This window comes from Crocodylus porosus, unplaced genomic scaffold (genome assembly GCF_001723895.1).
Source record: "Crocodylus porosus isolate Cpor-Errol unplaced genomic scaffold, CroPor_comp1, whole genome shotgun sequence".
Classification (NCBI taxonomy): domain Eukaryota; kingdom Metazoa; phylum Chordata; order Crocodylia; family Crocodylidae; genus Crocodylus; species Crocodylus porosus.
The window spans coordinates 223,348,152-223,360,344 of NW_017728886.1; the positions used below are offsets into that span (position 1 = coordinate 223,348,152).

Sequence of the window (12,193 nt, forward strand, 5' to 3'; positions counted from 1 at the left end):
ATTATTATAGTTATATATAATTATTAATGTATCTGAGATTTCACCCATGAAGGAGTAACAGTCTAGCTAAACAATCATACAATCTATTTATTTCTAGAGGGCAAAAACACTATAACCCCTATTTATGTGGAACTTATACTCTTTGTTTCCTGGTTGCATATTGTCCTTTCAAGAAATTTAAGAAAATCAGGCCAAACAAGCAAGCAGAGACCAGTGGATGTGATATACCTTGATTTTAGCAAGGCTTTTGATATGGTCTCCCACAACATTCTCACAGGCAAGCTAAGGAAGTGTGGGCTGGATGAATGGACTGTAAGGTGCATAGAAAACTGGCTGGAGCATCAGGATCAGAGAGTAGCAATCAATGGCTCAATGTCTAGTTGGCAGCAAATGGAGTGTCCTAGGGGTCGGTCCTGGGGCCAGTTTTGTTCAACATCTTCATTAGCAAACTGGAAGATGGCATAGAGTGCACCCTCAGCAAGTCTGCAGATGACACCAAGCTGGAGGGAGTAGTAGATACACTGTAGGGTAGGGTTAGGATTCAGAGTGACCTAGATGAATTGGAGGGTTTATCCAAAAGTAATCTCATGAGGTTCAACAAGGACAAGTGCAAAGTTCTGCACTTAGGACAGAACAATCCCATGCACCAGTACAGGCTGGGCACTGACTGGCTGGGCAACAGCTCTCCAAAAAAGGACCCAGGGGTTACAGTAGACCGTAAGCTAAATTTAAGCCAACAGTGTGCCCTCATTGCACAGAAGGCTAACAGCATAATGGGCTGCACTGGTAGGAGTGTTGCCAGTAGGTCAAGGGAAGCAATTATTGCCTTCAGCAGTAGTGAGGCCACATCTGCAGAACTGTGTTCACTTTTGAGGTCCCCACTACAGAATGGATATGGACAAATTGAAGAGGGTCCAGCAAAGGACAACAAAAATGGTGAGAGGGGTGGGGGATATGACTTATGAGGAAAGGCTGAGGGAACTGGGCTTATTTAGTCTAGAGTAGAGGAGAATTAGATTGAATAGAAGCCTCCAACTACCTAAAAGGGGGTTCAAAAGAGGATGGAGCTAGACCGTTCTCCATAGTGGCAGATGGCAGAATAAGGAGCAATGTTCTCAAGTTGAAGCAAGGGAAGTTTAGGTTAGATATTAGGAAGAATTGTCTTTTGAGGAATGTAGTAAAACACTGGAACAAGTTACCCAGAGGGGTGGTCGAATCTCCATCATTTGAGGTTTTCACGACACGGCTAAATAATGTCTTGGCTGGGATGATCTGGTTGTGGATGGTCCTGTCTTGAGCAGGGGGGTGGATTAGATGACCTCTTGAAGCCCCTTCCAACCCTAATTTTCTGTGATTCTATAAAATAAAAAATGGATCTTCCTCCTCAAGTCTCAGATGTAAAAGTAACCTATTCTGTAGTTCTCCAGCCGTGATTTATATGGAGTACCATATAGTTACAATACATAAAGCAAAAGCAGAGGAAGATTCTTGTTTGTGACACACATTTATATCAGAGTCATGGCCTGGGAGAAATAGTTAATAACTATATTTATGGTAATATGTATCACTACTCACATTATTACGGTAACTACATTATTATGGTAACTATGCTATTAATGATGTTATAGGAGCCTTTTAAAATAGGGGCATACAGGAAACCCATAGAGCAAACAATGCATGTTTTTACCAACCTGTGAAGCAAACATTAAGACTTTTCACGTTAAAATTAGAAAAGTCAGAATTTATGAAGCTTCCAGGGGTTCAATATAACAGGCAATCTGAGTTGTAAGGGAGTGCTCTGCCACATAACAAAACACTCCCTAATTGTATACGAACTTGTAATTTCCATCTCAGAGCTGCTAAGATTGCACTGTACAGACACAGTGTAAATGGCCTGAAAACGGTAATAGAAATATGAGATTTCATTATAGCTTTAATGTTCTATGAATAAACAAAGGGAGGTTAGATGAGTGGAAGTTGTAATTTTTTGGACAGCAGTCGGATATTATATTTAAAAATATTGTGAATAATATCAGAGGAAGTGATTTAGAGCTTGCTGAGTTTATGAGGTAGTGGGTTATTGAATATGACTATAAAGAGCATAAGGAGAGGAGAGCTTGGGTTGTGTGCCACATAGCAAAATATTAATGTTCAGTTTCAATTAGTGGTGAAATAGTCCCATAAGTTTATTAGCTGATGACTTGGTAGTCTCTTCTCAAACACATTATCTATCCAAGTGGGTCCCAACGTCAATTTATTGTTTGATAAATGCATTAAAATTAGCTTCTTTTAATTTCTTGGCCTTTCCAAAATTTTTCTTGAAGCAGATTTTTTTTTTTAATGGAAATTTAAGATGTGGATTCCTGAAGACGCTTAAGATTATAAGGCTTCTGGAAAATGAACAATGTAGAAGTATCTACTCATGTCAAAATATATGTCATTTTGTCTTATTATACTATAGCTCTTGTTAGTGTAGCATTTCTCCAGTTACTTCACTTTTATATTTTAATAGTGTCACTGATGGGAAAAAAAGATTGAGCCTCTACCTGGGAATACTCAAAAGGCTTGCAGACATTAACCTTCATCTATTTGTGACTATGAAAAGCCATACAGAAAACTCATATCAATTGTTTGCATTAGATCAGTCAACACTATTTTATTCAAACTTTTCTGATAAATTCATTCTGGAAAAGTTCAGATGGGTACATATTGACTTAGGGACTCGTACGCTGATTCAAAGCAAAGCTAATTAGATGACATAAAAAATTAAAGTTGTCAGAGAGAGAATCTGCAGAAGACAGCTGATTATGCTGTCATGCTCTTTCACTGTTGTATTTGATGCTTGTTCAGTGTTTAGTAGCTATTAGTGGGCAACAAGCAGGGTTGTAGGAAAGTAGGGCTGGAAGGGCTCTCACAAGGTCATCTAGTCCAACCCCCTGCTCAAGGTAGGATCCTCCCTGACTAAACCATGCCAGCCAGTTGTCTGTCCAAGCTGTTCTTGACAATTTGCAAAATGGAGATTTCACAGCCACTCTAGGCAACCTGCTCCAATACTTGGCTACACTCATAGTCAAGAAAGATCCTCCGAATCTCCAACCTACATTTCCTCTGCTGCAGTTTTAAGCCATGGCTCCTAGTCCTGCCTGCTATGGTTCCAAAGAAAAATCCATGTCCAACCTCCCTATAACTGGCTTTCAGGTATTTGAAAACAGTTATCAAATCCCCCCTCAGCCTTCTCATCTCTGGGCTAACTAACTCTAGTTCTTTCAGCCTCTACTCATTTTTGTCACTGCGCACTGGACCCTTTCCAAACTGTCCACATCCTTCTTACATTGTGGACACAGTACTCCAAGTGAGGCCTCAGATAAACAGGTAGAAACTGACATCCTAGTGTAGGGCTGCAGTTTTTCTCTAGATTTTGCTTCCGTTAGCTAGCTGGGTGGTGACACCAAATGGAACATATTTTCTATGTACGGTTTAGTGAATGAAATTGATACTGAGGAAGTCCCTTATCCAAAAAAAATAATGTCTTTATATTTCAAGAATTCCACTTGTAGAATTCAGAGCTAAACTTGCCAAGAGTGGAACACAATGCCTTAAATTTGTGGTATTCAGAGCAAGTTCAGTTTAGGTCACTTTTTACTCCATAGTCATTTTCAAGGGTGGCATGGTGCGGGCAGAAAGTAATAATTATCTTTTACCTGTGACTTTTAGCTAGTCCATCACCCCTAAATCTGGGACTTGCCTCTCCCAAACTGAGAGTTCTGTTTGTCACAGAAGAACTTGGCAATGGTCATTTTTACATAACTGAATCCATGTCCCCATTCCGATTGTCATAAGCAATAAAACCAGATTTTATTGACAAATTATAGGTATACAGAGCCAAATATATTAAATGACAGGTACAAAATATATACTGAAATAGTCAAAGCTGCTTTGAGTAATTATCATAACATGCACTACTTCTACCTTTCTGAAAATATTACATTAGATGTTCTTTACATAACCCAGAGCTTTTCCGTTTTTTTTCTCTCTACCTGCCTAATACTCAAGTCACAACTTTAGTTAAGTTTGTGTGGGGGTTAGCTAAACTCCCTTTATTGGAAAAAAACATTCCTCTGTGTTATACCAACAGCATTCTTTTCTATTGAGTAAGACAAGGTACACATTACTGTAGAATCAAACCCAGCTTTGCCTGACTCATGCTTCATCCAGTCCGAATGAATACAAACAAGAGGCAGTCGTCTAGAATGGGCTGGCAATCTATGGTCCACAGTGCCGTATCATTGAGCCTGTAGATGTGGGGCTTTAGCCACAGGGGCTTTTGGTGGTGATCACTCTCCCACTTTAAGAAAAAGCAGTGGTTGTAAGAGTTTTTCTCATAATACCATAGAGAGAAGATATACATGTACAGCATGTGCCAGGTCCTAGCATCCATCCACCTCTCCTGATCTGGCTCATTTTGCCCCACAACTTGAAAAGGTTGCTGAATACTGGTCTGGGAGAAGCAGTCCATGGTCTTATATTTTGCTTTACTATTGTCAATCCACACCTGTGGAAATAATTCTGAAGAAGTTTCCTACTGGTCAAACTCAGATAATTAATTCCCTAGGAACACCAGTGGAATATATTTGTAGATAGCCATAGAGGAATTGAGCTTCTGAAAACTGTATATATAAATTGTACAACTAGATTCAGAGGTTCAGTACAAAATTAGCCATATCTTGGTGTATGATCTGTACATCTGTCAAAACTATACAATATATAATGTCACAGAGATGTTAAAAAGCATGAAATGTGTTTTATCTTGGGCTGACCTTGAAAACCCTTTTTGTGCTACATCTAGTTCAGCACACAGCTGCCAACCCACTAAAATGAGCTTGATGTGAATCATTATACGGATATTCTTTACTCCATGCCAGGTTCAGTGCACAATGTCCATTTTAAAAATCTGAGTCTGCTTAGAGTGCTTGGGTACTACAGAGATGTGTCCTAGCAAGTAGCTCTGGAGACTGGTCAAAAAAATTCTCCTGGACAAGCAAACGTGGTCTTTTTCTCTGTCGCTAGAAAAGGGAATGGATGTGAGTCATGACAACTTCAAATTATGCCATCATATTCTTTTCAGACAAGTTATCTCCCAAGAACTGAGGTGAAAATATGACTCTACCCCATGTCTTGGGAAGAAATTATTGCTGTTAAATGAACTGATACTTGTACAGCAGGAGCCAGATGATTATGATAGAAATATAATTATCATACCTTACTAGTCAGAAACTAAATGACATGCAGAGATAATATTATAAATCCACATGGTGAAAATCTGATGGAGAAATGGATAAGTTTATTATTGTAAATAAACCTTTGTTTTTTCCCTTATGGTTAAACTTTAGAAACAATCAATATATACTGCAAAACTGAAATGTGTAAGAGTGGTTATGAATGCTAAAGGGTGTAGTTGTACATTACAGTTAGCACATGCTAACTCTAAGGAAGGATAGGCTGTGTTACAATTAGCATGTGCTGTGAACAGTCACATGTTAAGGGTTAATACCCTCTCTAATGTGCACAGCTGAGACCTGTAGCTAGAGGACTGGAGACCAAGGAGGTAGGTAGAAGCTGTCAAGTCTGCTCTGCCTCCTGGCTCACTGGCTCTCTAGCTGAAGTATTAGGTTGGGGGGGAAGGGGGACAGGGGCTCCCCTACTGAGCAGGTTAAATTACCTATCGATCACCCCTGTTGCCTGGATAATCCCCCTCCCCCCATCCCTTGGATCATCCTTCCCCACAGCTTGGATCTCTTCCCTGCTGCCCCCATCAGCCTGAGAACTGTTGCACCAGCCAGCAGTGGTGAGTTCCTCTTCCCTCCCTACTCCCAGGCTCCCTGCAACCCATGCTGCCCTGTTGGTCCCTGTAGTTTCCTGCTCACCCACCAGCTCCCCCAGTGACTCCCTGGCAGGGGAACATGGTGGGCATGTGGGTGAGGAGATGCCAGGCACTTATGAAACCCAGTGGGGTAGCAGAGGCCTGATTCCACCCATCTGGCAGCTTCCTGTCCACCCATGGCCCTACTTCTTCAGAACGTGGGGCATCTGGGTTCAATCCAGGCAGAAGGGAAGCTCCTGGGCTTGCTCCCCTTGCACCTGCTTCCCCCATCCACTCTGTCCTGACTCCACTTCTGCTGCCCCCACTTCTTTCTCTTTGCCCTCCTCTCCCCAGCTCCTCTACATCCCCTCATCAGATGCTGTGAAGGAAGCAGAGCTGCCCAATAGAAAGCAGTGATTGGAATACAAAGGGTAAGGAAGCCGGTGGTAAAAGAAGGAAGCACTGCCGATAGAGGTGCTTTACATCATCTGATGAAGTAAGCCTTCTGCTTACAAAACCTTAAACTATACATCTCTAATTAAGTTAGTCTGTAAGGTATACATGTACCCTGACACCTGTCTAAAAGGAGGACCGTGCCCCAGGCAAAAAAAACCCCACACTCTCCAACCTCACCTTCCCCCACCCCCAAAAAAACCAAGCTGAAAATACCTACCCTTCATGGTTCATGCATTGTCTGGCTGAGATGAAAAGGCTCTTTCCACCCATGTATCTGGTCATCAGTTTGATCCAGAGTTCATGAGCAATACCCTCAAGCCAGGAAAGTGAGAGGTTGCTAAGTACCTGTCAGAGTACCAGTGTATCCCAGACAGACAAAGAAGAGAAGGTTGAGAGAGGACTTGATAGCGGCTTACTGCTATATCAGAGGAGTGCATCTGGAGCTTTACAACATTTGAAGCTCTTTGCCTATTTGTTAGCTAGATATCATCAGGAAACTTATATAGATTCCAAATTACCCTAGGTGACCACTTGGCTGAAAACCAATTTGTCTTCTACAGTATTTGTTTTTTCAGTGGTGTATCCAGATTTCCTTTATGTAGATTCATGGAAGGAGAGATGGGATGCTTTAGCAAGAAATGAAATTGATTTATGTACCTTGGGTCCAGTCCCAGATATAAAGAGGGATCTTGCCTGTAATCTTAATGGCACAATTATGTAAGAAGGTTAAAGGCTTAGCATAAACCTCATTTTCTTCCTTCTTCTTAAAGGATTTTGACAGATCACAGAGGAATTCACACAACTACAGTTCAGTTGTTATAGTATCATATGAATGGTTTTCCATAAACTTTGAAAACTTTTTGTATCTACTTCATGTCAAAGATATAGAAGAGTGAACAGAGAATCAAGTTTGTCAGCATTGAGAATAAATCAACTAAGTGGCAGAAGAATCATAAAATGCAATGTGTTATAAAAAGTGTATCTGGGCTGTCAAGATAAAACTTTCTCCAATGAGTACTGTAGGTTTGAGGGGATAAGGATGTTGCAAAACAAAAAGGTTCTAATACCCTTATTTCAAAAGTTTAAAAACATGGCACCATATCATTGGATGGTACTCTATTGCCGGTATACAGCAATTATATGATGAATAATTTCAATGCATCATTTCGAGTTTGTAGGAAATGGTTTTCATCCCCTGTAAAATTTGCCTGTCCTATATCAAATATAGGATGCCTTTAAAAAATGTTTGACTCTGAATCAGGCAGAGAGGAGATCTCAATGCCAATCTATTTTGGCTTAGGGAAATACTTGTAACCATGAGGTTATTTACTAACCTCTTTCTTGTGCCAAAACTAGCTTATTTTAGTGAAATTTTGAGAATGAGGCATTTTTGATGGAGAAGGATCTAAATGGAAAAAAAAATCCTGAACAGCTCCAATTTCATTACTATTATCATGGTATTATTTTCTCTGTTTATTAATTGCATTTTTTAGGTTTGCATATATATTTAAGAAAGTTCAGTTATGTTGTAATGGTTTTTCTCTTGGAGGAACATTTCTATTTCTTCCACCAAAATTTCTTTTAATGTGGTGTCCCATTTAACTATATAAGAATGCTTCAGAACATTGGATAATTTTTGATACTATGATTTACTAATACATATAGATGAATGCCTTCGCTGAAGGAGATAGAACATACTGGTGTACACTGAATTTCCAATTTAAATAAAAAGCCAGTAGATAATCGTACACCTTATTGCCTATGATATTTGAAACAATTTGGAGTAATGCAGTAAATTACCTAAAATCATTTAGTCAAATATACTGGAGAGGGGTCAAACATAGGGCAGAACTGTTTAAAGCAAATTGAATTCCATCTTGAGAATGGATTTCAAATAGATTTTTAATTGCACTATTTTGTCTACAGGCCATTACACTATGTTTCCTTTGCATATTACACCCTCCAGACTATGTCCATCTCAATACTGACATCACAGTTCTGTCCTCTTTACAATTATAGGGCAAAAGCTTTGTACAAAAATGCACCCATGCTCTCAGTTCTCAGTTTGCGCTTGTTTTGTTAAGAAAAAATATTAGCGGCCAAACCCTGAGACACTTTCTCAGACCCAGGTTTCCCCCTCACTTGGAAAAGTGCACAGGAGACATAGGGCAGAGGGAGATTCCATGAGATCACCAGAGCTTCGTACTGATGGTTGTGCCCACAATAGGAATAGGACTTACCCACAAAAACAAGAGATCCTGTAGGAGAAGGCCACATGTTCACATAATGGGTTCCAGTCATGTTACTTCCTGTCCATGTGTCTCCAAAAGAAGTATCACACTATAGACTATCTTGGTTACAGGTTTTTTCGAGGGGAGGGGAGTATGGTATATGTCAGCACATGAATGCAGAACCATCTACTCCCTGCCACGCCCCTCCTAATTGGTCCTGAACTCACACAGGATCAGCTCCTATATAGACATGAGATCCTACACTTCTAGGCTGGAAAGGAGATAAAAATATACAGATAATATATTGTGGATCCTTTTTGGCCTTTCCTTACTCATTACTAAATGAATAAAATCCACAGAAAAATCTCACAATTGAATCCTAGTAAACTAAATGTAAAGAATATCTCAATCCAAGAATCCAGATGAAGGCAGGCACGTATGTGTTTCTACCAGTAATTTTAGAAACCTCTTCTTGAGATACAAATGTTTTGCAAAAAATTGACAAGTATTATTTAAAGTGAATGTGTTGAACTTGAAAGTACTGGCCTTCAGAATGTGCAGTAATAAATACATCTTCCAAAACACTCTTTTGGCTAGCTGGTAATAACCATTTAAACCAAACCTCATTTTTATTTTGATGAAAAAGTTGCTGTATGTATACTATATTTTAAACTGTTGTTGTTACTTCTCTGGATTTTTGGGATGTACCTGTATTATATTTCCTTTCATGCTTCTTCAGAGTAATTTGGTGTTGCTGTGTGTGCAGTTTTTGGGTGTTGTTAAAATGAAGATATTCATTTCCAGAATTATCAATACATGCTGCCTTTCTCTAAGATTACTTTGTTTTTATAGAGACAATGTCAAATGTTTTTCATCTCTGATTTTATAATGCCAAGTGAAAATTCACCTCTGCAGAGTGTCAGCCCAGAGTCTGTGTATCACTTAGATTTTGCTTGACCCCTCCAAATAGGTCAGTAAGAGCTTTCACTTACATTCTAGTAGTCTTCACAAGCAGTTAGTTAATAGTATGAGGGTGCACCTATACATGCAATTAATGCAAAGCAATAAACTCTGGAGCAGTTTGAGCTGGAGTAAAGTACTCCTGGGCACAACATCTACACATGAGCCTGGGAGAGCAGCAATTTGAACCAGGGCAAAGCAAGCCCAGGTTGGTAGGGGACTCAGGCTCTGTGTGGCTGTGTTGGGTGGCGGAGGGGCCAGCTGGGGCATGAGGGCACTGAACTGTGGAACTGCATGTCTGGACAGCAGGCATGAGTTTGGCTTCCTGCTGGCTGAGCACATTTTACACCCATGGTCAATGTCTACACATGTGTTTAATCACAATAAATTACCCTGGCATAAAATAGTACTGTCCCAACCATACTTTCTTAAGATGGAGTTAATTTCTTTACTGTGGCCTAATACCAGCGCACATGTAGATGGTGATGCTTTACTCTGGTACGAATTAGTCTGCTCTGCGGTAAAGTGCACGTGTAGATGCACCCAGGATATATCATAGCATCATCATGGCATGTCTACCTGAAGTGCCTGAGCTAAAGGTGATAACTTTCTGCAAAGAGCTGTGTGGCTGAACACGAAATCAAGGGTGATAGCATGGAAGGCTTCAGATCAGGAAAGAAAGGTACTTTAGTACATGTCTAACTTTAAGCATAAAGCTTAGAAAATGCTTATGGAGTAAAGTGTCTTCCTGCAGCAGGGCCTGGGAAGGCATGGGTGGAACAATGCAGCAGGCAACACTGGGATGGGGGAGGGGATATGGAGTATGAAAGGGATGAAAATATTTCTGTTGCATTTCCTGTCCACAGCCTTTCCAAGCTGTGACATTTACAGGTCAATTTAGTTTTGATCAAGCCCTAATTTTGCTGCTGCTTTAAAAATAAAATCCAGGGAGTATTGGATTAGACCCATAATATGCTACTGTTGTTTCCAAATTGTGCTTTATTTACCAAATCAAATGCAATAAATTCTCAACCCTTTTAAGTCCATTGTTTAACTGTGATAGATACAATATGCATATACATTTTTTAAACATTTGTTATTTACTTAACAGACTTGAATCAAAGGAGCCTTTCCTGTCCGTTGGGTGAGTACTTGTGCATGTATGTGTGTAAATATATTTAACCATTATGCAATATGTATTGACCTCATAAGATCTCACTGAACATAAAAGTTCTCTTATGCAAATAGTAGTTCATTATTATACTATACTTAGTAAGAATAGATATTAATTAATACATGATAATGATCATTGTTTCTCCTCCTTCCAAACTCCAACAAAAATGTTTTGCTTTTATTGATTAACTGAAATGGATGGAGAGGGAAATCTAAAGACAGATTAAATATTGTATGCTCTTGTTTTGAGTTGGCTATTTCATTCATTTAATAACAGTTCCAAACCACCAAATATTAACTGTACTAATTTAGTATGAATTTCAATGTGATGGTTATAACTGTTTTGAATACAATAAATAATACCTCTTTTAAAAAATATTAGTTAAAATTATTGGATAACAGAAAAAATATTTCAATTGTTCTTTTCATTCAAATAAAATATAAAAATGAGATATTTCCAAAATTAGTTATGAGCTGTGTTTATATTGGTATGTGTTTTAATAGCTGCTTATAACCTTGTAACTCCTTAAAAATGTTAATATTCTGTATGTTAATTCAGGTAATTAATGTTGTTTTAAAGTATTATTTTTAAGTCCTGTATATTCTAGAAAAGCATTTGGAAAATGCACTTGTTTTTATATTATTAATATAGGTCATAAGGATGCGTTCCATTATTATGGTTCTTAGTTGCAAAAGCACTCTTTTTGTTCTCTTGTCTCTGTTTAACTCTCTTAGGACTTGGAGAGAGAGCACATTTTCATTGGTGTAACACACATGGCTTTGTAGATAGGTTTAAATTAAACCAAGATTTAGAGCAGACAGAAAAGCAGCTCTCCTGGATAGTTGTTCACAGCAGGCACTATTGAGTATCTCACCTTATGCTGTTGGAGACCACTTGCCTTAAGCCAGTGGCTATGCTCAGTTATTTGGCAAACACATAACATCCATGCTGATGTAATTTATACTGGTGCAGTTTCACCTTTGCTTTTTACTGGGGTATTTCTATATTAGATTCCAGATAATTAAACCAGTGTGTAGAGCTATATGTCATCTTTCTACTCCTTTTTTAGGATGTGTAAAGGCTGATTAAACCAGTCTAAATATTTCCAAATTTTGAATCTGTTCTTGCTTAATTTCATTGCTTTCCTCATAGTTTCATAGTTCCTAGGGTCGGAAGGGACCTGAGTAGATCATCTAGTCTGACCCCCTGCCATGGCACAAAAGAGTACTGGGGTCAAATGACCCCAGCAAGGTGTTCTTCTAGCCTCCTCTTAAAAACCCCCAGAGTAGGAGCCAGCACCACTTCTCTTGGAAGTTGGTTCCAGACCCTAGCCGCCCTGACAGTGAAGTAGCACCTCCTGATATCCAGCCTAAATCTAACCTCCGCCAGCTTGTGACCGTTATTCCTGGTCACTCCTGGCAGTGCTTGGGGGAACTGGGACTCCCCCAGTGCCTGCTGATCCCCCCTGACTAGTTTATAACAGGCCACAAGATCCCCCCTCAGCCTTCTCTT

The 12,193-nt window shown here is 39.4% G+C and overlaps 1 protein-coding gene across 5 annotated transcripts in view; it reads left to right on the plus strand.

Annotated features, from left to right (window-relative positions):
- Positions 1 to 12,193, plus strand: part of RALYL (RALY RNA binding protein-like) — a 678,566-nt gene that overhangs the window by 576,253 nt on the left and 90,120 nt on the right. For all 5 annotated transcript variants that reach the window (XM_019549824.1, XM_019549846.1, XM_019549832.1 and 2 more), the window contains one exon: positions 10,619 to 10,651. In XM_019549824.1, the coding sequence (XP_019405369.1) occupies positions 10,619 to 10,651 (33 nt within the window). The remainder of the gene's footprint in view (positions 1 to 10,618; positions 10,652 to 12,193) is intronic.